The sequence below is a fragment of the Rhinolophus hipposideros genome, assembly GCF_964194185.1.
Source record: "Rhinolophus hipposideros genome assembly, chromosome: 22".
In the NCBI taxonomy this organism is placed as follows: domain Eukaryota; kingdom Metazoa; phylum Chordata; class Mammalia; order Chiroptera; family Rhinolophidae; genus Rhinolophus; species Rhinolophus hipposideros.
Genome location: NC_138068.1, coordinates 21,376,173 through 21,403,317, shown reverse-complemented (window position 1 = coordinate 21,403,317; position 27,145 = coordinate 21,376,173). Strand labels below are relative to the sequence as shown.

Here is a 27,145-nt window from a genome sequence, read left to right as displayed (position 1 = left end):
CATACTGCAATACATTCCCCTTAGATAACTGCTAGGTGCCAATTCAGTTGAATATACAAAGGCAAACACAAGCCAAGAATTGTATTATGGTTCTTGTTTTTTACTGTGGTTTTCCAGGTAACTTAGGATGTGATCTGATCATTTGGGGGAATTATCAGCACAATGAAAGTACAAAATTTCAGAATTCCTGGAAACCTCTTAGAATCCAGCAACAAGTTCCTGGTCACTCTGGGATCTAAAGATTCCATTTGGAGAAATATTCAGGTTTACTGTCAAATTTTTAACTTCACACGGAAGATGTCCTGTCCTAATCTGGCCATGGGCAAGCCCAATAATGGTGGCTGCACCTACATCCCAATAGAAGTTATGTTGAGGAGGGAAGCCTCCCACCACCACACTAAGGGAAGAAATGCTCCTTCTCCTTCCTGGTGATCCCCAAGCACAGACTCTGTCCTTTCAGGCACAGCAATTCCCTGTTTCAGGTCCTACTTATTGTTTCACTGTGGCCCTTTCTTCTTTATTCTCAATCTTGTCTTCTTGGAATCACAGGACACAGGAATTCTAGAGCTGGAAGGAAGCCACTTTCAGGGCTTCCAATATAGGAGTCAGGGAGGAACCAGGATTTGAACCCAGGTCACTCAGCTTTTCAGAACTGTGCTCCTTCAAATCTGGACCTTCCCCTAACAGCCCCACAGGGAGGTGTCACCTCCTTTTGTGGCCAGAGCAGGAGGCAGCAGGTCAGAGCTACACCTCGCCAGTTCAGGCAAACCTAGCATGAGGGGTGTTCTCTGGTGCCTGTTATGCTGCCCCCGCCTACCTACCTACACACACACACACACACACACACACACACGCACGCACACACACACACAAACACACACACACTCAGCTGTCCCCAATATCCCTACTATCCTGCTCCCCACACATACCAGTCCATACAAGGGCCAGGGACCATTTCCCACCCCCATGCCCCCACCCATTACCCACCACTTTCCAACCACAAGGATCCACTTTCAGTTGCTGTGTTGTGGACTTTGGACAGTGTTGTGCCTTGGGCAATGACGGTGATGAAAACAAACTCCCCAGATTGCAGGAGTTTGGAAGCCCTATGTTCCATCCCACCTGGGGATCTGTCATCTGGGATACTAGCACCCCTTCCACCTGACTAACTCCTACTCAGCAATTACTCCTCCTGTCCTTCCCCACTGATGACAGGCTCAGCCACACGCCTTGCTTTGGCCGATGGAATGAGGGTGGACATAAGGCAGACGGAATGTCAATGTGCTTGTGCAGGTTGCTTGTCTTTGAACTCCAGTGACTTGCCATGAGAAGAGCCTGCCCCGGGAGCTGATACCCTTCATCCTGGGCTCCAGAAGGAACCAACAGAGTAGACCTGAGCCCAACCCACAGCCTGGATCAAAAAGCCACCCAGCCAAGCCCAGCTTCTACCTAAGAGTCAAACATACAGCCCCAGAAGCATAATAAACGCTTGTTGCCATGGCCACTGGGATTTAGGGGTTTTTTTTCTTTTTTGCACAACATTATTGAGCAGTAGCTGATCTTTAGGATGTTCCTTCAGGTGGACATCATGTCAGGTCTCCTGAAACCTCCTCTAATCCCCCAGAGCACGTCAGATCCCTACTGGCCTCTCTGCTCTGTCTCTGTGTCTGCCCAATCTGAATCGCACATTTGATTGTGAGAACTTCCATCTTCCCATGCGTGGAGACCTGTCAGTCTTGTTCCCAGCACGTCAGCTCCTGGCCCCAAGGACTACCACAGACAGAGTAAAGTATGCACAGATAGTTCTCGAATGAACAGTGGATTAACAGATGGGTAGGTAGATGGATGGATGAGTGTGCAAGGATGGAATAGCTCTGCTTACCTGTGTTGCCCCATGTTTCTAGAAACAGCTCCAGCTCTGGCTTGTCAGATGACTTCTTGCAGGCCTCAGTTTCCCCATGTGGAGGCTCAATTAGAACTGCTTAGTCTAATACAATAGCCTCGAGCTACATGTGGCTACTGAGCACTTGATATGCAGCTAGTGTGAATGAGGAACTGAATTTAACTTAATTAAATTTTAATTTAAAAACTGATACTCAATTTAGTGATTGGAAAAATTCAGTACATTTGGAACAACTTCGGTATGTGAATCTACTTTTCTAAACTATACATTTTATCTACTTTTTTTTATGAAATCTAAATACCAATCAAGTATTTCCAGTGAAAATTTGGCATCTAAATAGATATGTTTTAGGTATAAAATATATACCAGATTTCGAAGATTTAATATGAGAAAAAGAATGTAAAATATTTCATTACTAAATTTTTATTATATGTTTAAGTGATAATGTTTCAGATCTCTTGGGTTAAATAAAATATATTAAAATATTTTCATCTATTTTTTTTTCTACTTTTATTAATGTGGCTACTAGAAAATTTGTCATCACATATGTGGCTCACATATTAGGTTGGTGCAAAAGTAATTGCAATTTTTGCAATTATTTTTAACGTTTTAAACCACAATTACTTTTGCACCAACCTAATAATATTCCTAATGGATAGTTCAGGGCCAGAAACTCTCTAAGGTGAACAAGGGCTCTGAAGTTAGAAAGACCTATTTGGAAAATTCAAGCTCAGACATTTCATAGCTGTGTGACTTTAAGCAAGTCACTCTCCCCCTCTGAGCTTCATTTCGACATGGAGATCACTGTGCATACCACAAAGCCGTGTGGTGAGGATCCAATGAGGAAATGTGTGCACAGTGCTGGCGGACAGCAAGCACTCTCTCAATGTAAGCTATCATTACTGTTGTCACTGTGATTTTCTGGACAACGCAAGCAAGTAGGGAGTTATAAATACGGCAAACTCATATCCAGCCAGTACAGTACAGCTTCCAAAGAACATTCCACAAAGCAGTTCTGAGTATCCTCTCTTCTGCAGGAGGTTTTAAAATAGGTCCACAAGTTCCTTGACATTCTTTTCTTCAAGAGGTGGAGCCTAATTCCCCTCCCATTGAATGTGGGCTGGGCTTACTGACTCACTTCTAATGAATAGAACACAGCAGTAGTGACAGGATGTGACATTTGAGACTGGGTCCTAAGAGACATTGTGGATTCCTCTTGGCTCTCTCTTCTCCGGGGGAAGCCAGCTGCCTTGTCATGAGCACTCAAGCAGCCCTATGGTTAGGCCCCTGTGTGAGGATCTGGGGCTTCCCCGCAACAGACATGAGGGAGCCATATTGGAAAAAAATCCTCTAACCCCAGACAGACCTCCAGATGAGTACAGCCCCAGCCAACAGCTTGACTGTAACCTCAGGAAAGAGCCTGAGACAACCCAGCTTAGCCCCTCTCAAATTCCTAATCCACAGAACTTGAAAGATAATAAATGTTCGTTGTTTTAAGCTGCTAAACTTGGGGGTCATTTGTTTTGCAATAATAGATAATCAACACACTCTCTCTTTGGCCCTATGGTTAAAGTCCTGCTTTTTTCCATCTTCGGTCCATCTTGGGACTCCGGGGACCACCACAGGACCCAACGGCCAAAGCACAAAGCACAGACACTGGGCCAGGCTGCCTATGTGCTCACAGGCTGTTTATTTATCCAAGCGTAAGGAGGAAAGAGAGAGGATGAAGGGAAAAACCAGATGTCCCAGGGTGGTAGAGCTGAGGAAGAAATGAATGGAAAGGCTCCTCTTCTTTCTCTTGTCTCAGGGAACTCCAGCTTCAGGGCCTCTGGGGTTGGCTTAGGGGCCTTTAGGAGTCCTGGCAGTTGTTGGCTGGGGTCAGGATCCCCACAGGGGCAGGTCCCAAGCTTGGAATGGCTTCTGTGTATACAAAATATCTCTCTGCAAAAGGCACTGTTGGGGAGATGGGGGGGGGGCAGCAGGGAGCTACCCCATTACAGGCAGGATCCACTGTGTCCTGAGTCTGGGTCCCAGTCCCCAAGACCATCCCAGCCTCCCGCAGGTGCTGGGTCTCTGCACTGTTGTTCATTTCCTCTCCCTTCTCTCAGCCCAGTGGTGAGCAGGCAGTCGGTGGAGGGCCAGGTCAGGCCATGTGGTAGACACCCCCTCCTCAGGGCTAATGCATCCAGCGTCCTCTAGGCCAAAAGTCCCAGGCGGGTGACTTTGGCCGAGAGGAAGGAGTGGATGATGAAGACCATGGTTTTGGGACACGAATGCAGGTCCAGCTGCTGCAGGGTAGATGGAGAGAAGGGTCAGGAGACCCGTCTAGCCTGGCCTCTAGGAGAGCATAGCCCCCTCCCCCTCCACTCACAATCTCTCCTTCAGCTCCCCCGAAGTCCAGGAAAAGGAGACTGGCACCATCATCCGAGGACATCTGCAGCTTCTCGAAGGGCTGTCGGAGCAGCACAGCTCGGGCCGCACCTGGCTCAGCTGCCCACAGTGTGAAGCCCTTATCAATGTGCACAGAGAGGCTGCAGGGACGACCGTTCCACGTGCAGGCTGCAGGGAGGGCGCATGGGCATGGGGAGAGTATGTGGGCACGGGCACAGCTGGCACCTCGAAGACCACAAGCCCAACCTCCAACCCCCACCGTCAGCTCCAAAAGTGGAGCTCGAATGCTACTGGGATGGGGAGCTCACTCTCTGTCATGCCATCTGTACACCCACACCGCACAGAATCACCCCACACTAAAATAAGAAAGATGGCCCCACAGGAAAATCACGCCCCACTTCTAGTCCAACTTCCAGCAGCATCAAAAGTGGAAAGGGGGAGCTTAAATTCTGCGTGGACAGGAGGCCCACTCCCTGTAAAGGCATCAGCAGATCCACTGAGCATGGCCCCCGGAGACCTCAGAGACCTGTAGAATTGCCCAGGTAAATGTGAATTGCAGATAAACAACGGATAATTTGGATATACTTATACTAAAAAGTATTTGTCGTTTATCTGAAATTCAAATTTAAGTGGGTGTCCTCTATTTTTTGCTGGCAACCCTGCTCCAAGTGCTATCTTTCACATCTCCTCAGCAGAATCACAAGACCAGAGCAAGAAAAACCCCAGGAAAAAGAGTCTCCCTACCTACCAGGGCACCTCCTCGTCCAAAACAGAGGGCCCTCGGATACCCCAAATCCTACTTTCTATACCCCTCCTGAAGCACCCTAAAGAAGGAAGCTTGAATGTCTCTAGGGATAAGAGGCTTATTACCAGACAGGCACTCCCAGACCAACCAACCCACCTGTAGACACCTCCTGTACACCCTCGGCGGCCCGGTGACAGCCATCCACCAGCTGGCGGGTCCAGGCAGCCAGCTCCTGTGGTGACTCCACACTGAATAGGTGAGTGTCCACGCCGTGGCGCGTGCCCGTGCGCAGGGCAAAGGAGAGCTCTGCATCGTAGGGCACCGAGCCCTTGGAGGGGCCCGAGTGCACCAGCCTGGGGGCGAGGGTTGGGGAGTAGGGAGCAGAGAGCTAAGCATGAGGCCTCAGGCAGCAGAGAAAGAGCTCTTGGCCAAGGTGAAAGTCACGTGGGAAGGGACCCTCTGACTCTTTTACCACCTAATTGGGGGAAGGAACTTTCAGAGCAGCACTGATTGACTTACAGGAGACCATCACCTGCTACCCTCTTCCTCGTTCCCACAGCTTCAGCTGTACCTGTGTCTTCAAATACACCAAGCACATTCCTGCCTCAGGACCTTTGCACATGCTGTTCCCTTTGCTGAGTACACTCTTCCCTGATTATCTGCACTGCTCACTCCCTCACTTACTTCAGATCTTTGCTCAAATGTCATCTCCTCTGAGAAGCCTTTCCTGACCTCCCCATCTAAAACAGTACCCCTGCCACTCACTAGCCTTACTTTAAAACGTCATGGTACCAGAAATTACACTTATTCCTTATTTGGTTCAGTTGGTTTTGCTTGTTTTTTCACTAGAACATCATCTAGGGTACAAATTTTGATCTAACATGTTCACCACTATATTCCCAGCAACTAAAACAATGCCTGGCATATAGTGGGTGCTCAGTAAACATTTGTGGCTGAATTAACGAGTCACTTGATTAGGTCAGCAATCCATGACCTGCTTACTCCTAGTAGGCAGCAGGCTCCCGACACATGGGCCAGACCCCAGCCCAGAGTGAGGAGACATGGATGACAAGGGCCCAGACCCTGCAGCTTAACTCCCACTTGCTTTGTAATCTTGGGCAGCACACTGCCCTCTCTAGACAACAAACCTCAGAGTTCTGGCCCTTAGCCCTCTTTGCTTCTCACTCCATACCCTCTCTCTTTTGTAGCCTCAGTTTCCCCTTGGAGCTGCTAGTGATACCCAGTCCCCCATTTTCTAGCCCTGAGCTACAGACCCACAAGTCCCCACGCTTCTTATCCAAGGTCCCCACCCATGCCCCACACACTTTGGACTCAACTTAGCTCCAACCTCTTCCCTTTGCATTCCTACCCCAATCCCACTGCCTGCCCAGACACAAGCTCCCAGCCTCCCCTTCATCCATTCATCTGGACGCCTCCCTTACCCTCCCCATCTGGCAAGTACTAAATTGGGTTAATTTTACCACCCATGTGTTTTTCAATGCAAATGAGGCCTTTCTTCTCCATCTGCTGCCTCCACCCACCTCCACCATCTCTCCTGCATGACTGCAACAGCCTCTCAGCTTCCATCCTGCCCCTCAGGAGCATTTTCCACCTGGCAACCACAGGGATTCTTGTAAAACACAACCCAAGTCGCCTCACTCTCAGGCTAAAACTCTTTAACTCTTTATCTTAAGATAAAGATCATGGTCCTTAACCAGGCAACAGAGGCTCTGCAACATCAGGCCCTGCCAACTCCCTGACTCATTTCTCTCTATTTCCTGCAGAGATTCCTCACATTGGTTATAACCCACTCATAGCTCCATGAACACACGACAGCCCTTCATGCCTCTCTACCTTTGACTATATTGTTCTCTCTGTGTAAGACGCTATTCTACCCAATCTCCCAATGCAAACTTCTACTCATCTGTCAGTCTACCTCCAATGTCACGTTCTGCCTGAAACCTTCTCCTGCTAGGCCAGGTTAAGTGGTCCCTGCAACTCTGCATTGTAAAAGTTGCTCCTGGGTCAGTCTCCCCAACCAGACTGGGTGTTCTCTGATGGCAGAGACTATTGGGGTCAGCTCCCTGTCCTCCAAACCATGCAGCATAATATTGGGCAGAGTGGGTGTCAATGCATGAGTGACTGGTGGGACTTCACATCCTTCTGTTCCAAGCCCCCATTTTACAGATGAGGAAACCAAGGCCCAGACAGGGTAGAGACTTGCTTCAGTTCACCTGGGGAATAACTCAGGTCAAAATGGGGCTGGAGTTCCAGGCTTGTAAGGCCCATCTGGAGCATCACCTGCCTCCCCGCCCCCCCCCCCCGAGCTCTGGGTGAGACACACACTCTTGCCTGCCCATGGGTAATACCTGGTGGTGATGAGTGGGGCAGTCCGGGCTGGCCGGCTCAGGGCCTCACGGGTCTGGGGGAGACAGGAGTAGAGAAGCAGCTCCTTTTCGGTCAGCAGGGCCAAGGTGGGTGCTGTGCCCCCACTGGACAGCTGCAGGGGGCAAGTCAGCAGTAAGGTAGGGAGGGGAGGGGAAAAGTCAGAGAGCCAGGACGGGGAGGCAGTAAGGGGCAAAGAGAATGGGGTCAGCTCAAGGGGAGGGAAAGAGAGGGAAGAATAGGTCCCGCCTGGGCCCAGCAGGTACCTGCTCAGTTAGCCAGCCGATCTGCTTGATGTCCTGGCTCCCAGCTGTGCTGGTGGCTGCCAGCAGTGCCTGCAGCTCGTCCTTGACCCAGGGCATCAGAGTGTGAATTTGGGCTTGGAGGGCAGCTGCCCACGACTTTGCGCTAGCCTCATCCTTAGCCCTCAGGAAGAGGGTGTCTTGGCCATCTGCTGAACAGATCTCCAGATACCTGCAGGCACAAGTAAGGTAGAGGTGTGCCTGTCCACTGGGTTCCAGCTGCTCAACTCTGAAATATGGCCCAAGAAACCCCATCTAACGCAAAACCAGAAGAAATCACAGGGGATGTCCATGAGAGAATCAGGAGCAACAATTGCCACTGGGGCTCTAGCCACAGTTGTTGGAGCCTCACGAGTGTCTAGGAACAAGAGACTATGACATACACACATATAGGCATGTACACACAAATACACACATACTCAAACACGTGTGATAGGGACCAAAATTATCACTGCATGAAGATTCATAATCTTGCCCTTTTCTCATGGTTTCTAAGGAGAAAAATTGTCTTCCTGAGGCAGCTCCCAGGTTCTCCTTTGTAGTAAAGAACCAAAGTAATACACTAAGTAGAGGGGAAAAATACAGAAACTGAAGAGGCTTGATAGGCCAAATTGGTCTACATAAAAAGAGTGAGAGGAATGGAGTAGGGAAAAGGGAGAGAGATGAAAAGCCATGCAGGCAAGTGTGGGGGAAGGGCTTAGGGAAGTACCCAGAGGAATAGTGATGGGGAGAGAATTTTAAAATGTTTTGTGGGGCATTAAAGATGAAGTGGGGAAGAAATTGAAGGATGGCTAACACAACATCCACTCCAAACCCCTTCACTTTGCCTTTCTCTACGACAGAGTTAGAAAGCAAAATACGTGAGTTCTCAGCCTCCCTTGCAGCTAGGGCTGACCATGTGACCCAGTTCTGACCAATGAGATATAGATTGAAGTCCCTTTCTGAATGAAAGGTAAAGCTTTCTGGGGTGACCGGTTAGTTGAGTTGGTTAAAGCATGGTGCTAATAACACCAAGGTTGCTGGTTCGATCCCCGCATGGGCCACTGTGAGCTGCACCCTCCTTAAAATAAAAAGATAAAGCTTTCTTAGATGCAGTAGTTAGTCTCCAAAGATGGCCTCTAACAAATCCATCCCTCCCTGTAGACACACTCTACTTCTCTCCTTGTGTCTTGTTTTGACAAATAAAATGTGGCAGAAGTGACATTTTGGCATTCCCAAGTCACCATGAAATCCAACTACCCTGAGGCCAACTACCCTGAGAGGAAGAACAAGCTAGGCCCTGGAAAGGCCATACTGAAAAAGAAATGCTTAGCCAGCCCCTAGCTGTTCCAACCATCCTAGCTGAGGCAGTAGATATGTGGGTGAAGCAGCCATCTTGGTCTTCCAGCCCCAGCAGATACCACACAGAGCAAGACTGGCCAGCTGAGCAAGCCGAGATTACAGAATTGAGAGAAATGATAAATTGTTATCGTCTAAGACATTAAATTTTAGGATGGTTTGTTATGCAGCAATAGAACAAAATACCAGGAGAAAAAAATCCTTTCCCTTTTGCCTTCACCCTATCAGGAATATGGACACGTACTTAGACGGTGCAGCCACCATCCTGCCTCCAAGAAGAAAATCTACACTACAGATGGCAGAGAACAAAGCTGGAAGCCTGCTTCCTTAAGGGCATTTTTGAGCAGCGAGAGCAGCCAAAATAAACAGCTGACCCCTGGACTTCTTTTTAAACATGTAGCAAAATACACCCCTCATTTATTTAAGTCATTGCTTATTGGGGTTTCTGATACTTGCAGCCCAATGTAACACAAATAAAAGTGAAAATGAAATATTTTTCATTATATTTTAGTTACCAGATCGTGTTCCTTTGACTGGGATATTGTGCTGCTATATTTCTCTCCATTTCCTGTTATTCTTGTTGTGCATGCAGTTACAGATGTGTGCACATGGTCAAGCACATGTACATACATGCGTACACACATATGAATATTAACATAAACACACACAGACACATATGCACAAATCTACACCCATACCCTTGCAAATGCTCACATATGTACACAAACAGTTGCATTTACATGCCATCTACACATGCACATACATAGAAATACATGTACACACATGCTTCAGGTGATGTCCGGGATCAGGCTGGGAGCCACGATTAACGCAAGGTTCTATGACTCTCAGGAAGGACTAATACCCCCTCACCTTCATCCAACACAAAAGGCTCCTTTGGCGGAGCACGTGAGTGACATGAATTACCACTTTTTGCCTCATGGGGGCAGGTTGTGGCTGGGGCATGAAGTAGAGACAGGCGATGTGGATGCTGAGTATTAATTGGCCCTTCAGGCCAATGTTGGACATTTGCCTGGCATTGAACTTCGGCTGTAACTAGGACACACAACTTTTTATGCCCATGCCATACATACACCACCCCCAAAATTGCATACCCCACTTGATCACCATATACTCCATTCAACCACCAACATCACTCAGGTACCTACAGCTTCTAAAGCAGAGAGGGCTACCTGGAATGAGGCAAGTTCCATCCCTTCCTGGTTGTGTGATCTTGGGCAGGTTACTTCCTCTCTCTGTCCTCATCTATAAAATGGGAGTGAAATAATAGGACTTTGCTCATAGGGTCGCTATGAGAGTTAAATGAACTTGTGCATGGTAAACACTCAATAATGTTGGCTGGTATCAATCTCATCATCAATGAACTGCTAAGGGCTGCTCAGATGTGGAGAATGGTAACCTTCCGAGGCCCTTACACAAATGTTACCAGACATCTCAGAAGCTCAGCAGAGTTGGAAGAGACTTGAGGGGATCACTAAATCCAAGAACCTTATTTCAGAATGGGGAATCTAAAGGTCATTGAGGAAAAGGGAATCAGAACCGGAATCCAGGGCGCCTCCACAGATCAAGTTCCTCCTCAGATGTGAACTACCCAGAGGAAAAAGAGGGAAGCAAAGCACACCATCATCCCCATAATTTCACTCTTGCATCCATTCAAAAACATTTCTTAAGCACCTACTGTGTTCAGGCATTGTGCTTATCACTTTCAACACAGGGTATCTTTCCTTTGGCTGCACCACCTTACACCAGGGCATGCCTATCTGAGGTGACCCCCACCCCAGGCTTACCTGGGCTCCGGGTCATTGGGGGTACACCTCCTCGACACATATGCCATCTTCAAGGACACGTGTTTGGTACCGTTGAGGTCCCGGGGTGGGGGGCCAGGGGAGGAAGGCTGTCGCTGAAGGGGCGAGGCAGGAGGCGAGTCCCAGCCAACCGAGTTCCCTCCGGCAGAGTTCTTGAAATATGGTGAGACCTCCTTCATGTACTTGACTGGTCAGGGGATAGGTCAGCAGTTAACACTGTGACATGGGCTCCCAAGTAGCGCACATCACGGATTCATTAAGAGTTTAATTTATGTCCAATATCACTATCCACCTCTCGGCTAAAGTCTCTTACAGGGCAGTGTGGTGGAAAATACTGGATACATTCCAACATCCATTCTCTCATTTCCCCCCTGGTTTATAGACACGTGGCCACCCCAGAAAATACTGGATACATTCCAACATCTCATTCTCTCATTTTCCCCCTGGTTTATAGACACATGGCCACCCTGGAAAAAAGACTACATTACCCAGCCTCCTTTGCAGGTAGGTGTGACCATGTGACAAAGTTCTAACTCAGTAAGTAGAAGTGTCTGGACCTTCTGGATGGCTGCTTAAAGGAAATGAACAACAGCTGCAGTAAGGCAGTAAAAGAGCACCAAGACAGGAGTCAAAAGACGTGACTGCTTTGCCACTGTCCCACTGTCTGTCTCTCCAGTGTTCTCATCTGCAAAAAGGAGGGATTGAATAAGATAGTCCCGTGATAGAGGCTGCTAATTGTCCTCCAATATAGTGCTAGCCTCCCAACTTAGGACTTCATTTTCCATGATCCCTTGCAGTTATACGTGCCCATGTGACCTAGTCTGGCCAATAGGATGACAAAAGAAGGGATGTATGCATTACTAAGTTCTATCTATTAAAGAAAGGGGCATAGTCTTCCTTCCCCCTCTTTTCCCCTGACAGATTGAGCTGGCTGGAACACAGACTAGTGGGGCACCATCTTGACCATAAGGACATCAGTCACACTCCAAGGAAAGCTGACCAACAAAAGAGAAACAAACGGATGCTGATACTTTAGAGATACCATGTCAAACTTGGACTGCTACCTAACAAAACAAAAAGCTTCTATTATATTTAAGCCACAGTATGTTATGGGTCTCTTGCTACAGCAGCATAGCTTGTACCCTAATCAATATAGGTGCCTAGGGGTCCTCTTAGCTCTGACCGATCATCACTAAGTATAGTGGTCTCCTTCTAAAATAGCATCATCCAACAGAGCTTTCTGTGACTATGGACATGTTCTATATAAACACAGCTCAATACAGTAGCCACCAGCCACACGTGGCTATTGAACATTAGAAATGCGGCTTGTACAAATGAGGAACTAAATTTTTAATTTTATGGTCAGACGAGGTCCCTACCCTCATGGTGTTCCCAGTCTAGTGGGGGACACAGACCTCCACACAGATACAGGGGAGTGGGCTTTTTCATTGTAATTAATTTAAAATTAAATTCAAATAGTAACACTGATCTCGTGGTGATCGTATTGGACAGTACAGTTCTAGAATAGCACCCTAGACCTACTTCTCTTCCCAACTGACCCATACAGTTATATTTTGATAACTTTATGGAAAGTGATCCTGTTTTCCTGGCTATACTAGCTGGACCAGGGGTGAACAACTGACCCACCCTACGCTACCCAACTTGAGAATGGGAAACATACTAGACTAGTATCTTGAACAAACTTGCTATGGGGGGCAACTACCGCCTGCTGTGGGGACAAACAACAGGAGAAAGCTGATTTGTAGAGAGAGAAAACTGGTGGAGATGTAAGTCGAGAGACAGGGAAAGCCCTGTCAGGCACCTGCTAATGTTCCAGCTTCTGATACTCATCCTTTAGAAAGTCAGGCTGCCATCCCAAAAGTAGTTATGATATTTGCAACCAAAACTGGGGCCTGGATACCATGCCTTTCTAGAAAAGAAAAATCGCACTAACAGGGGCAACTAAATGTAAAAGGCAACATGATGACAGAGTTGATCTGAGAAGAGCTTTGTAGCAACAGAGATTAAGAGACAAGTCAGTTTTCTTGAGCACTTGCCCTGTGCCCAGTATTGGACTGCAGCCCTAGGTAGGACTGGGATGGTAAACATATGACATTTGTGCTACCACTTCTTTATCCCTTGCTCATGGAAGACATCTTTAATCAATCACCGTGTTCTATGGCAGCCAGTATTATTCAATTAAGGCTGGTTGATAATAAAACATTTTGGTCGTTCTTGCTGTATCAATTAGATGAGTCTGGCAGCAAATAATAGAATACTATACGATAACTGCCTTAAACAATAAAGATATTTATGATATCGCATAACAAAAAGTCTAGAGGAAGGTAATTTCAGGATTGGTTCAGTGGCTCAGTGACACTGGATTCAGGGTAAGCCTCTCTGCCATTTTCTTGGCCTTGCCCTCATGACCACGAGATGACTGCACAGCTCAAGCCAGTTATTCCTTACACGACAAAACCCAAAGCAGGAAGGGAGGAGACAGGCAGAAAAAGGGCTAGCTCCTAAAACCCTCTTAACAAAGAGGTAACTATTTCCATGAAGCCTTATATCTCATTGGCCCAACTGGGCGGCATGCCTACTTCTAGCACAATCATTAGTAAGAGAGAATAGTCATGACTTAGACCAATCACAATTCAGCCTCTGGGACTGAGCAAATTTCCACCCAGTAAAATCAGGCTTCTGTTACCAAGGAAGAAGTGGAAATGGCTGATAGACAAGCAACCAACAGCGTCTGCCACATGTGCCCTGGCATCTGGACTATTCCCAATTCTGATGAGCAGGAGTCTCCTCGCCTCTGAAATGAGCTACTAGGAAAACAGCATGTATTATCAAGGTGGTTACAAGACTTGTCCAAGCACTAGTCTCTCTTCCTCCAACCAGGTTGTCCCCTCTGCTGCCTTACTGAAGGGTGCCTATTCCTGTTAGCCCTTAGGCAGGCAGTCTCCCTTCCTCTCCCCTCAGCCACTCCTGCCCCACTGGCCATCTAGCTTGCTAACCATCTGACATCTGCGGTCAAGGCCCAACCAGTATGCCCTGCCTGTGAGCAGACAGGCCAGGATGGGGTGAGAAAGCAGTTCTTGGCCCAGCTCCCTGGAAGAATCAGATAAGAAGTTATTTCTGTTGCAGGAGACTGCCCTTCGAGGCTCAGATAGGATCCAAGGCAAACAGGGGTGAATGTGAGAGGGCATTAGAAATCCTACTGGGGTTAGAAGAGAAGTTATGTTGAAAACGAGAGCAGGTTTTTGTGAGAGAAATAAGCCTATGTCTAAAGTTTTGGGGACAAGGACTAAAAATGACTCATCCTCATCATTACAGCAATGACTTACCCAAGGACTGACTGTTGGCTTATGTCTCAAGGTACAATGGAGGTGGGAAACATCACAGCCTATCTGACACTCAAACCATCCCCACCTCCATTCTTTTTCTCCTGCTAACAGAGCCCTGAGCCCTACAAGCTGGGCTTCCCTGCAACCCAAGGGGAGAATCGTGATCGGTCAAAGCTAATCATGATAGTAATTCCATCCCTCTTGCTTGTGATTATTTAGAAAGGGGCAGGTGATACAATTCTGGCCAGTGAAATGTGAGAGAAAGTACACTCCCTTCCTTCCTCTCCTCTAGCCTTTAGAAGTTGTTGGGAGGGGAGTTGGTCCTAAAGCAATGATATCCACTTTTTGACCATAGGGTTGGGGTCCACAAACTGAGGATGGCGAGGCCTTAAATTAGTCTACCCTGGAGCCATGCTGCCTTTAGGTACTCTGAAAGAGAACACATTTTCTTCCATATTTAAACCCCTTTGAATTGGGTTCCTGTGAGTTGCAGACAAAAGCATCCTGACTAATATAACCCCCCCTCCCACCCAGGGGTGCAAATGATCTCCCTGCTGTAACATAACTAGGCATGTCCCTCCCCTGCTCAAAGCCCAGCTCTGGCTCCCCTGCACACTTCATCCAACTGCAAGGCTCTCCAGGACGTGGGCCCTGCCTACCTCTCTGGCTTCACCCCATGACACATTCCTAATTTCGCCCTCTAGTCCAATCATTCTGACCTCCTCAGAGCTCTCAGAAATGATATGAGCTTCCAAATTTCTACGTGTTTGAAAATGCAGTTCCTTCTACACTGAATGCCCTTAGTACATAGCTTGGCTACAGGCACTCTTGGATTTGAATTCCAGCTCCAGCACAATCTAGCTAATGTGACCGTGGACAAGGCAATTCATCAATCTGGGCCACAACCTGATAGTCGATAAAAGAGGAATAACAATATCTACCTCAGAGAGATGTTAGAATTTAACAAGATGATGGCACAGGTTAGGGACTCAAGAAATATGAGTTTCTTACCTATCAGCCACCGCAGCCTACACTTCTTAGAACTCTATTGTGATTTTGTATATTAGAGTTGTTTCTCCCACCAAAATGGGAGCTCCCAGAGGACAGAAACTGGGCTTGATTCAAACCCAGAGTCAGTGTTCTGACTGGAGAAATGAATGCCAGTGCAGGACAGGGTCCTTCAGCAGAAAGGAGAACGTGCCACAGCAGAAGGGAGGAGGTCCCAGCTCAACTCAGACATCACCCCTCTAGGAAGCCTTCCCAGATGCCCACACTGTATCCACCCAAGCCATCCCTTCTGCAGTCCCCTAGAGCCCACCCCTGTGTCTGGGTGGAGATCTATGTCCCTGACCAGGCTGGCTGCACTATAGGGTGGGGACCTCGTCTGACTCATCTCTGTGTCTTCAGAATGCAGCAGGAATCTCCTATGCTACATGCTCAGCAAATGAACATTTTTCAATCAACTTTGAAGCCAGAAAAACTGCTAGAGCCCCTGCTCACCGGGGCTGTCCCAGAACTGGGTCCTCCTTCTCCTTTCCCACAAGAACATGCTATAAATGGACAGCACACCAGCTGGTGCCCGAAACAGAGCTTGGATTACACAAACCAATTGGCCTGTACCACAGTGGGGGTGGGGTCCTGAGGGCCCCAGAGTGTGGCCATAAATAGCCCAGCTCTGAAGCCTCCTCCCTGCTCTGATTTCGGCCTGAGTCACCCTACCAGGCAGGGCACGGTTGCCCAACGGCAGTGGCCTGGAGAGCTGTGGCCAAGAACATGGCCCGGTGACCAGCATTCTTGAGACTCCCAGGATAGACTCACTTGGTATCCATACTCTCCCCAGCCAAGACCCTGGCCCAGGAATCTGGTAAACCAGTGGCCCATAGGCCCTTCCTCCTCAGGGAAGCTCACACAGATACAAACACTGTCCCTTCCAAAGGCCCCAAATCCCAGCTCTGCCAAGGAGAGAAGCCAGGACCTAGCCCTGGCCCCAAGGAGCTAGGAATAGATTCCACTAAAAACACAAAGAACAGACAAGGCAGGGCCATTTGCCTGGCCCAGTACAATTGGGAGGAAATAGATGTGTTGCAGAAAGAAGGGGCTGCATCTGTTTTGGCTCAACACAGCAGCCCCAGTACTTATCCCAGTGCTCAATAAATGTTTGTGACTGAATGTCTTGGCTTTGAGTCCTGGCTGAAGCCTGTCCTCTAAGCTCAGGCTGTCCCTCGTCTGTTCAGTGGGGAATCACGTACTAGCCCCCGCCTGACATGATATGATCTATCCATTTGTTTACTAGCCTTTTTCCTCCAACCGAAATGTCGGTTTTGTAAGGTCCGAGACCTGCTTTCTTGTTTACTAGGGTATCCCCAGCACCTAGAATAGTATCTGACGTATACCAGGTAATCAGTAAATAAGAAATTTGTTACATGAATAAATATTGACAGGCCTGGGGCTTGTCACCCTGGAGAGACAATGTTGACTTAGGCTCTGGAGTGAGGCAGGCTTGGGTTTAACTTCCTTGCTCTGTGACGTTGGACAAGTGACTTGACTTCTCGGAGCCTCTATTTCCTCATCTTGATAACAGGAATAAAATATATTCACCTCCCAGCGTATTGAGATTCAATACCGGTAAGGCATTTTGCCCTGCCTAGCATAGAATGGTCTTCAATAAATAGTAGTGTGGTTATTCTCTCTGCTGCTGTTCTCAGTGTGACAGTATACGGGGATGGGCACAGCATAGGGTGACAGACAAAGATTTCAATCCAGGCTCTGTCACTTGCTATTTGACCTTGGCAAATCCCAAGGTCTCTCTGAGCTGTTTCTTTGCCTATAATGGGCACTAATATACCAGCTCTCTGAGGAAAGCACTATAAAGATTCAAGTCCAGGCTGCCCACCCACCCAGCCAGGATGGTATGGAGTGGATGTGGGATTCCAATGGGCTCTGGAAGGGATGACCTTTAAGGTCCTGCTGGTCCAGCAAAGCTGGACTATAAATAGTTCCCAGCCCCTGGCAGGTGCTGTGGCAGGGCTGACCAACAGAGTGTGGGTTGCCATACTCTGGGGCCAAAAAAAAAAATCTCACCTCACCATACCCTTGTACAGTATAGGAAGTACCATCTCTCAAGATCCTAAACATGAACTCTTTGACCTCATAATACCTACCTTGCAGGAACCCCGCTTTAGCTAAATGCTCACAGGTACACAGAGGGATCACGGCACCATTGTCAATGGTAAGGAAGCTAGGAACAACTTGCCTGTCCATGAGTAGCGGCTGCTAAACATAATGTGACCGGCAGGCCATTCAGTCTTGTTCATGGCTATTATCCCTGGTACCTACGTTGAGTCCTGGCACAGAGCTGGGGCTCTGTAAATATTTGTTAAATGAATGTATGAATCCCAATCATGGTATATTATACAATTACTAAAAACAATGGCACAAAAGTATACTTACTGAGTTGGAAATATGTCCTCAAATTGTTAAATGATAAAAACAAATGTGGAAACTTTCTGGAAGTATGTGAAAATATCAACAATAGTTATCCCTATGAAAAGAGAATCGCTTTACACTGTCCTGGGTTTTTTTAAAGGCATATATTACTTTTTATATGTATTTTTAAATCTAGTTTATTTTTTTAAAATATACTACCGCCTTCAAAATCAGCTACTCCAGGATTCAGAGACAAGGCCCTCAGCAACTCAGGAAGCAAAGGGTTCTAAGACCTTGGTAATGAAAGGAAGAAGTACTTACTGAGCACCTACCAAGCACCAAGTTCACCTCTCACAAACACAACTTCATCTAATCACACCAGCTCAATAAAATGGATCCATGCCCTTATTTAACAGTTGAATAAACTGAATAAACTGAGTCTCACAGGGGTGATATGACTTGCAGTGCAGTATAAATATGGTTTTTTGCATCTAACTCAAATTCCATCTTTGCTACTGTGTGATCTTGGGCAAGTAGCTTCACTTCTCTGAGTCTCAGTATTCTCATCTGCACAGTGGGATGAATATTGCACGTAATTCACAGGGGTGGTTTTGAAGATTCAATGAGCTAACATATGAAAGGCACAGTGCCTAGAACACTGTAGGAATGCCAGGAACAGCACACTCCATCACGATTCTTATCATCATTACCATTATTATTTCTTCCACCACTATCATCGACCAGGCTCATATAAATAATAAAGGCCAGAACCTACCTCCAGAGCCCCACAAGCATTTTAATCAAGATCCAGGGAACAGGCCAAGGCTGAATTAAGCCAAGTTTTTTCTGTGGAGAGTCATACGGCTTTGGGCCATGTGTGTGGACGTGTGTGTGTGTGTGTGTATGTGTGTGTGTGTGTGTGTGTGTGTGTGTGTGTAGCCAAACAAATGTCCCCTTGAAAACAATGATTAGAACAATAAGTGTCTGTGGCCATGGGAGGACTGGATGGGGGTTCCATTCATGACTCAGTTCCCAGGACAAGAGTCCCACAGGCATGTCAGGAACATGGCATCACTCAGCTAAGCCGAGTAGGGTGGCCTCGAATTAGCTGCATCTGTTAATAATATCCTACTTTTGACAGCGGTGATGCACTAAGCCAAATTTCAGACAGGACACCTGGCAGCGTCCATCCCCAAGGGGAGAAGTTGTCAGGGGCCTGGCCTTGGAGTTCCAAGGACTCATAATGGACATTTCCAGAAGTCAGCCAAGTCCAACTTGAGCCTTGAGCCTTATCTGAAACATTTAGGAAAGTCAACTGCAATTGACGAGGTTAAAGACGAAGCGGAAAGGGTCAGAGAGGTACCCGGGTGATCATTTCCCATTTCCCTAAATCTAATGTGTGCTGGGCTTGGTGCCAGGCCTGGAGCTCTGAGACAAACTACACATGATTCCTGGCCTCAAAGACCTCCGAGTTCGCTGGAGAAAACAGTAATCCTGCTGATGCTCAAGCGATGATGATAAAGGTTGACTTTTACTGAATGTTTACCACGTGGAAGACATTGGACTATGTGCTTCAAATGCACATCTCATCCTTACAAACAGCAAATAAAATAAAGAACTGAGTACCTACTTACTCTGGCCTCCGCATGTTCTGTGCATTATATTTTTTAATCTTGTAAACAACCATGGGAGGTGTGTATTATTCAAGGCCGAGGCAATAATGGCCTCTCCAACCAAACAAACCTCAGTTTGAATTCTGAGTCTGCCAGTTTATTGGTTGTATGACTTGAAGAAAGTTATTTATTCTCAACAAACCTTGCTGACTTTGTCTGCAAAACAGGGATTCTAGCAATTCCTATCACTGTATGTGCCTTTTATATACCTATTTCTGTTCCTGTATTTTTTCAAAGATTGATCTTCATGTGGGATGTACTTCCCCTTTGTACAAAGTACTAAAACTGACTTTATTAATCTTTACTATGCTTTAGTATTGTTTTTTAATGCATTACGGGTTCACTGTTGCCCCTGTCTTGCCAGCCACACTGAGAGTGGAGGGAGGGAAGGCATTTAGCCGTCTCCTTTTTTCCCCCAGGCCTGGTCTCCAAGGGCCCAGGCCCGCCCTGGCTCCAGGTCTGCACACAAAATGAGCCTTTCTAAGCAACAGACAGAGGCGTGTTGGCTGCCAGCTTGGGCCTAGACTCCAGTCACAAACACAACCCTGTGACTGAGAACAGGCTCAAGACATTAGTGCAAACCCCTGATCCCGCAGAGGAAAAGGTCAGAAGGCAGGCTGGGGTGGCTAAGACCCAGCAGAGCCCTGACTTAAGGCCAGAGAAGTAGGGATCTGGCTGGCACTCACAGTTTGCCAGTGACATCTGTCCTAGGATGTTCTCAGGGAGCTCTGTACCCATCAAGGCCCAGGCCTCAGGAAAGATGTCCAGCTGCCCAGCCAAGTTCTCATCCAAAGGACAGACCACCCTTCTATGACCCTTTGGAGGTGGCCTTAGGAGAGAACTGGGGCAGGGAAGTTCTGAACAATGTGGTCAGTGATTGGGTTCTAGGGGGGAACCTAGGCCTATAGCAGCTCCCAAGAGCACTGGCCCCAGATTGGGGCTACTGCCCCATTCTTACCTTCTCCACAAACTCCCAAACCTCAAGGACCAGCCACAACCCAGTACCCTAGCTTCCTCACATCCTCCAAACTTCTCACATCACTCCTGCAATTCAAAGATTCTTGACCCTGGTGCCCACCCCCACCCCTTTGTTGGGTGAAATTACCCCCTTCCACAAGCCTGCTGGGCCAGGAGGACAGCTCAAAAGAGACTTAAACTGAGGAAAAGCTGAGGAAAACTACCAAGAAGGCCACAACCTCTAGACTCTTCCTCTTATCCAAGCCTACTTAGGTCAAACCACCAGCCTCTCTCTCCTATTCACGGTCCCAGCCTCCTTGCTGCCGTGCTGCGTCTATTTGCGCCTCCCTCCAAACGAGGCTGATGCTGCCAAAGCCTGGAGCCAACCATGTAAGCCCCTGCCGAAAGGAAATGGCTTTTCCTTTCTCTCCAGAGAAATTTCAATTCCTTTAACTTGGCATTCAAGGCTCTGCAGGAGCAGGATCTCACAGTCTGCTTAGTCTCCTCTTCCTCCGCTCCCTTCCCCATAGCCTAGGCTCAGATAAAACTGAATTACTTCCCCGGCAATTCCCCAGGTAAGTCAAGTCACTTCATCCCTCTATGGTTTTGCGCACACAGCTCCCCTGCCTGGAATGCCCTTCCTCCACCTCTTACCCACCTCTGCTTATTGCTCATAAAGTGCCAGCATCCCCTCCTCCAGGAAGTCTTTCCTGGCCACCCAGAGAGAAGTGACCGCTGCCTCCTCCAATCCCTGGAGAGAACCTATCTCAGCACCTAGGACACATTGGTGATCTGGTAGGTTTGCTCAGCTGTCTCCCCTGTGAGACGAGAGTACCCTTGAAACCACTGAGCAGAGCAGTATAGAATGAGAGGAAAGAAAGAGAAAACAGATGAAGGCTCTCATCCAAAAGGGAAAGAATAACACAGGAAGATTATAAATGACGTGATGCCGATAAATTTGACACGTTGGATGAAATGGACAAATTCCTTGAAAGACATAAACTACCAAAGCTCATTCAAGAAAAACAGAGATCAAGTCGAAATTGTCCTATTGAAGACATTAAAATCACAGTTAAAAACCTTTCTGTGAAGGTGGCTTCCCTGGAGAATGCTACCGAACATTTAAGGAGGAAATAATACCAATCCTACACAAATGCAATGGGAGAGGAGGGGAGTTACTGACATTCAGAGATTGCCTACTATGTGCCAAATCCCATCCTGGGCAAGAAATAGGCCAGGCTGCACCTGGAGAGCTGGGGCAGGGTTTGCTATGGAAAGATCTTGCCCTACGAAAAGTCTCAGAAAACATCCCTCAGTCCTGGAATGGTACACGTTTCTTCTTTTCCCTGCTGTATCTCTGGTAGACCTTGTTCATCAGTTCCAGCTGAATTCAGATAAGACCTCACAATCCTTCCAAATATGGAACTCCAGTAGGCACCAGGGAAGCTGACACTCAAAATGAAAGCTATTGGTTCTCTCTGATCTAATCTAATCCCAACCTATATGGAAACGGAGGCGCCCAGAAGGCAAGGATCTTACCCAAGGCCAGAGATTCACCACAGAGAAGACAGGATTTTAGAAACTGATTTTTTAAGTAGTCTGTGTGGAGGAGACGGTGATTATATTTTATCTCCCCCACCAGATGGTGAGCTCCTCCAGGAGACGGCCTGGGTCTGGTTTAGCTTCTGACTCAGTGCTCTGCACACCAGCTATACAATAGGTGTCTGCAAATGTTTCTTGGCTTCGTGAGGAAGGAATGGAGTGAATGAGGTAGATGGAAGGATTGGGTATCAGCTCCTGAGCCAGGAGATGCTTCAAGCATCTAACACTCAGAGATGCTACCTTCTCACAATGATCTACCCTGAGAACCCAGATAGAGACATTCTCAACCTAAAGATGAGGGGCTTAGCGGGATCTCAGTATGGATTAAAACTGTGTCTACAGTAGACATTTTGCCATCTATAGACTAAACTTGCAAACAACAGAAACTAAAAGAGCTCTTGAAGTCAACCAAAATATGACATTTTGATGAATTTCAACTATTTCAAACCGCATTGCTGGCTATAAATATCAAGTCAGGAGGCATCTGGGAGGAAAAGTCTCTTATATCCATATCATTTATGTGTGATCTTGTTATTTAACTTGGCTGTTAAAGTACGATTGATGTACTTAAACTTGTAGGGACCAATGCTGCAGAATCAGCTTTTTAAAAATATGCACTGTATATATAAACAGTGCACCAGTAGCATTTAAGTAGATACACCTAAAATGTAAAAACAAAACAAAACTGGGAGAGAACTGAGGTTGGGACCCCAGAACGACAAAGATCACCCAGAGGCCCCGAGCCTGTTTGATTCTGTGGCCTCTTAGAAACCTCTTTGGGGAAACAAAGGCAACCTGTCAGGATCTGGGCCTGGGGCTCAGCTCAGCAGCTTTGCAGGCCATGGCATTCCCTATCAGCCCCCGCCACCTCCCTGTGCCTGCTCTGGGCCAGGAGCCAGACACATTCCTCAGGCCCCCACAACTTCCGGAACTGACAGAGTGGAGTTTGAGGAAAGGGCTGAGCAAAGCAGAAACCTCCTGAGAGAGATGGCAAAAAGCAGATACGGGACGACCACAGCAAGAGACCTATTAACAACCAATGGGGAAACTGAGGCCCAGAGAAGGCAAGGGTCTCATCCAAGACCACACAGTGAGAAGATAATGGAGAGGGACCACCAAAGTTCCCATACCAAAAAAAACCCTCCTCCCTTGCCCTTGCTGGAAGGATTTGATATTCTACTACATAAAGGTGACATCCTCTCCCAAAGGAAGATGAGTCTCAAGGTTTTAGGGACCGTGGGTGCCAGAAGAACCTAGAGTTAAGAGCTCTCCTGGTTCCTCAGGAAAGACTCTTAGCCACCCCCTCCCCAGTCCCTACCCCTGTCCCTTCCTCTCTCTTCCCCAGAGTCACTCGCTGGGTGGCAAGATCCTGCCATGAGTCTTTTGTCCTGTTCACACAACCCAGCAAGGCAGAAGTTACAACCCTGACTTACAGATGAGGAAACTATGGCTCAGGGAAATGAAGCGACTTGTCCAAGGTTACAGAGCTAGGGAGTAGGAGAGAGGAAGTGAAAACCAGGTCTGTCTGGCTCTGTGCCTGCTCTCCCTCCTCCCATCTCACACTGTCTCAAGGCAGGTCCCCAAGTTCTGTTTCTGTTTTCAACCCTGCCCACCTCCCAGCCCCCACTACCTGAGGCTTGGGGGAGGTAGGGAAAAACCTGAACCCCGCAGGGGTCCCCAGTACTTACCCTCCAGCACCACCTCTTTGCCTGTCTTCTTCAGAACCTGCACTGCCTCATCATGGGTGGCAGTGGAAAGGTCTTCCCCATTCACGGACAGGATGGCATCCCCGACAAAGAGGGCCTCCGTCTGGTCAGCTGCCAGACCCTTGAAGATCTTGGAAATGAGAATAGGCATCTTGTTCTCCCGGCCCCCTGCGAAGGCACAGAAAGAGAAAAGAACTGAGGCAGACACTCCAATACTTAGGAGTCACATCAAGGCAAAGTTATTTTTGAAGGCCTCTCTCGGTGCCCAGCCCAGTGCTGAGAAAGAGGGAATGGGAAGATAAAGAGAATCTCAGCAGTCTTAGAAGTGTGGGACGCTAATAATACTAATAAGTCATATTCTAAATTCATACTGTTATAGTTTGGTCACTGGATCTTTTGGTTCAATGCTTTGGGTGTTTACCAGTGTTTGAGTAATTTACAAGATGCTTCACTAGCTTTTTCTTAAATATTTTGGACTTGAAGCAATTTTGCCATAGTGGGGATACCTCCCTAATCTGGCATTACAATAAAAGTCAGCTATTGATATGGCTCCAAGGGATCTCATTGGCAATCAGAAAATTTTATAATCCAGGATCCAGGCTGGAAACCAAGCCTTAAAGTCTAGAGATTTCAAAAGCCTGTCTGAATTTCATCTCTGATGCATAAAAATCTAATACATTTTACCCAATTGCTTTATTGCTAAACTCTTGAATAACCTTTTAAAATAAGAAATAGTAATAACAGTTCACATTAGTTCCATGTACCAAGTGCCCAGCAACGTGTTAAATGTCGTCAATGATGTCTCATCACATCTTCACAACACCCCAATCACACAGGCAGGCTCAGTTTCCTATCAGGAAAATTGAAGTGTGGCTAGAAGCCCCTTGGCCCAAGGTCATCCAGCTATTAAGTGGCAAAACCAGTATGTACGTGAACCGAGGTTTCCTGGCTTCAGAACCAGTACTCTTCACCCTATGGAAGACGGCACGTTGGACCCTCAGATATCACACGACTTGTCCATCCCCAAAATATTAAAGATGAAGTACTACTGGCCCAGAAAAGGTAGGTCATTATTTCAAGGTCACATAACAAATTGGTGGCAGAGGTAGGACTGGAAACCTCTTGTGACCCCCACACAGGACCAACAATTTGCTTCTTGCACTGCAGAGCTTAAGGGCTAGGAAAGGAAGGGATTTCTATTTATATCTGCCTTATTCTGCCTGAAACTGGGGACTTTAGTTCATTCCTAGCTGCCTGGGCTGGGCTGGACCCTAGAGGGGAGGTCATCATGGTAACAAGAGCCTGGTTTCCATACTTGAAGAATTGAATGGAGCTGGTACTTCCCTTAATGCCTCCTAAAAGTACCTTCACCCCCACTTGGAAGTATGGAGCTAGGAAATAACTTTATATGACCTTGGAAAGTCTCTGCTCCTCTCCAAGTCTCAGTTTGTCCATCTGCAAAATGGAACTTTGTATGAACTCTAAGTTCCTTCCTGCTTTGACACATTGAGTGTACAATTTCCAGATTTGATCTGTTGCCCTATCCTATGCTAGAGTTTTGGGACAAGACTGGTGCCCTCTCCGTGGCTTACCCATTTCCCTCTTTTAGATCCCTTTCATTGGCTGCATGGAGATTTGCCCTTCCACGGGGAAGAACTGACTTCCCTAGGCACTCTCTAGTGGCCTGATAATTGAGGTTCAAATCCCAGCTCTGCCATTCACTAACTGTGTGATCCTTGGAAAATCATTTCTTTTCTGAGTCTCAGTATGTTCAGCTGTAAAACAACATTTATGTTCCCTACCTTTTACCACTTGTTGCCAGGATAAAGTGAATCGTGAGCCTAGAGTACTGAGCATAACACATGCCACACAGTGGTAGCCAAGTCACCACCATCCCCACCCCCTCACCCAAGTCAAAGGGTCTGGAGGTACCAAAAACAGAACCAGCACCAGGAAGAGGGAACAGTGCACATCCAGGAAGATATAAGGGCTGACATCCCCTCCCAAGGCAGATAGCACTCGGCTGGGGGCTGAGACCCTGAGAGAAGTAAATGGGTAGCAATGGTGAACCCAACAGCTGTGGGGGGAAATGGGGGCAGAGATTTTAAGCAATATGGTTAGTTGCTTTCCTGGCCTCCATCTTCCCTCTCATCTAACAGCAATAATTAACTAGGCACTTACTATGTGATGGCAGGGTGAGTACTTTAGACTCCTGTTCTCATAAAAACATCACAACTCTATATCATTAGCTTCACTATATAACAGTTAAGAAATCTGAGGTCCAGAGATGGGAAATGACTTGTCTACATTCACACAGCTGATCCTGGACTCCAGCAGTCTGGTTGCACCCTAAAAAAAGCGGTCAGTACTGGGGGCTGAGAACCCTCAAAAAGGAGTCACAGCTCTACATCCACCCCTCTCAGTCTTGTGCAAAGTGGTCAGTAAACTCAAACGCGGCTCTGCCTAAGTGCACAGCTTCCCTGAGTCCTCAGATTTCTAATCCTTTCTGGACCCCTGTACATGAGTCCAGCAGATGCCTCATCTCCAATCCGTCCCTGCGCTTGGAACTCCAGGCCCTGTCCCCCGCCTTGGGTGTCTCAGAGACTTCCCCCTCCTTGCCCTAGTGGCGCCCCAGGCCTCAATCTCCTTTTGCCACCCTTTGCTTTCCTGGGGTTCCTCTTTTCCTTGATGCCCATGCCACCCGTCTCAGATCTCTATGCCTCCACCCAGAACTCCCTACCCACGTGTCCTTGGTGCGCCCCTCAAACCCTTCCACACCTGTTCCACACCAGGTTTCGACTGAGACCTCCGACTCTCGAACCCATCTCCGACCTTGGTGCTCCGGGTGCCCTCGGTTCCCTCTGTCCCCTTAAACCACCTTTCCCCCAGACAGAAGTCCTCCAATTCTGTGTCCTCGGCATGCTGCCAGACCCCGCGAGCCCTGGTCCCTCGGAGGCCCACAGACACCAAGACCCCATGCCCTCCGTGCCTCCTCGCTCACCTCACCTTTGATACTGATGCCCAGCCCGCCGGCGTCGGCCTTGCGCACAGTCACACGGCGCCGCTGGAGCAGCAGCGTCTCCGGCAGCTGCGGGGGCGCGGTGCCTGATTCCGCGGAGCCGTTGAGCTGCGCGGGCTCCGGGTCCCGCTGGGCGCCGGGCTCCGGGCCGGCCTCGCCGTCGGCGGGGCTCACGGTCAGCGCGTCCTCCGCCAGACTGAGCAGCACCCTCTGCCAGCGCTCGCCGCCGGCCCCCGAGGTCGCCCCGGTGCGCAGTTCCAGCAGCCCGGTGCGCGGGGCGCGCCTGCCTGACGCCATCTTCGCCGGGGAGCCCCCGGGCCGCCGCGTTCGCCCTGCTCCGCAGTGTCTGGCCCGCTGCGACCCAGCACCCAGGGCAGAGGGCGCGGGGGGCCCGGCTGGGACAGCCGCCACCCTACCCCGGGCGACTGGGGGTGGAGCCTGGAGGGGCGGGGCTATCGAGGAGGTGTGGCCGAAGGCAAGATAGCGGGACTCTGGGGCGGAGCCCAGGAGCCGAAAGACCTGTAAGTG

The 27,145-nt window shown here is 48.2% G+C and overlaps 1 protein-coding gene across 2 annotated transcripts; it reads right to left on the bottom strand.

Annotated features, from left to right (window-relative positions):
* Positions 1-1,506: 1,506 nt before the first annotated feature.
* Positions 1,507-27,145, bottom strand: SNTA1 (syntrophin alpha 1). 2 transcript variants are annotated; one of them, XM_081034173.1, is made up of 8 exons: positions 26,605-27,145; positions 23,581-23,766; positions 10,870-11,074; positions 7,691-7,898; positions 7,409-7,539; positions 5,196-5,392; positions 4,275-4,462; positions 1,507-4,191 (listed from the first exon to the last, which is right to left on the bottom strand). In XM_081034173.1, exons 1-8 carry the CDS (start codon positions 26,912-26,914, stop codon positions 4,099-4,101), a joined length of 1,518 nt encoding a protein of 505 aa, XP_080890299.1. In that variant the 5' UTR covers positions 26,915-27,145; the 3' UTR covers positions 1,507-4,098. The 2 variants fall into 2 exon arrangements, with proteins under 2 accessions (XP_080890299.1, XP_080890298.1); XM_081034172.1 differs by having other exon boundaries at positions 3,566-3,823; positions 26,605-27,054.

Excerpts from the sequence above, each read along its gene's own strand:
- SNTA1 (XM_081034173.1), bottom strand. The coding sequence starts at position 26,914 with ATGGCGTCAGGCAGGCGCGCCCCGCGCACCGGGCTGCTGGAACTGCGC. Across the intron at positions 23,767-26,604 it reads GCTGGGCATCAGTATCAAAG|GGGGCCGGGAGAACAAGATG; the intron begins GTGAGGTGAGCG and ends GTGCCTTCGCAG. Across the intron at positions 4,463-5,195 it reads TGTACAGGAGGTGTCTACAG|CCTGCACGTGGAACGGTCGT; the intron begins GTGGGTTGGTTG and ends CCCTCCCTGCAG.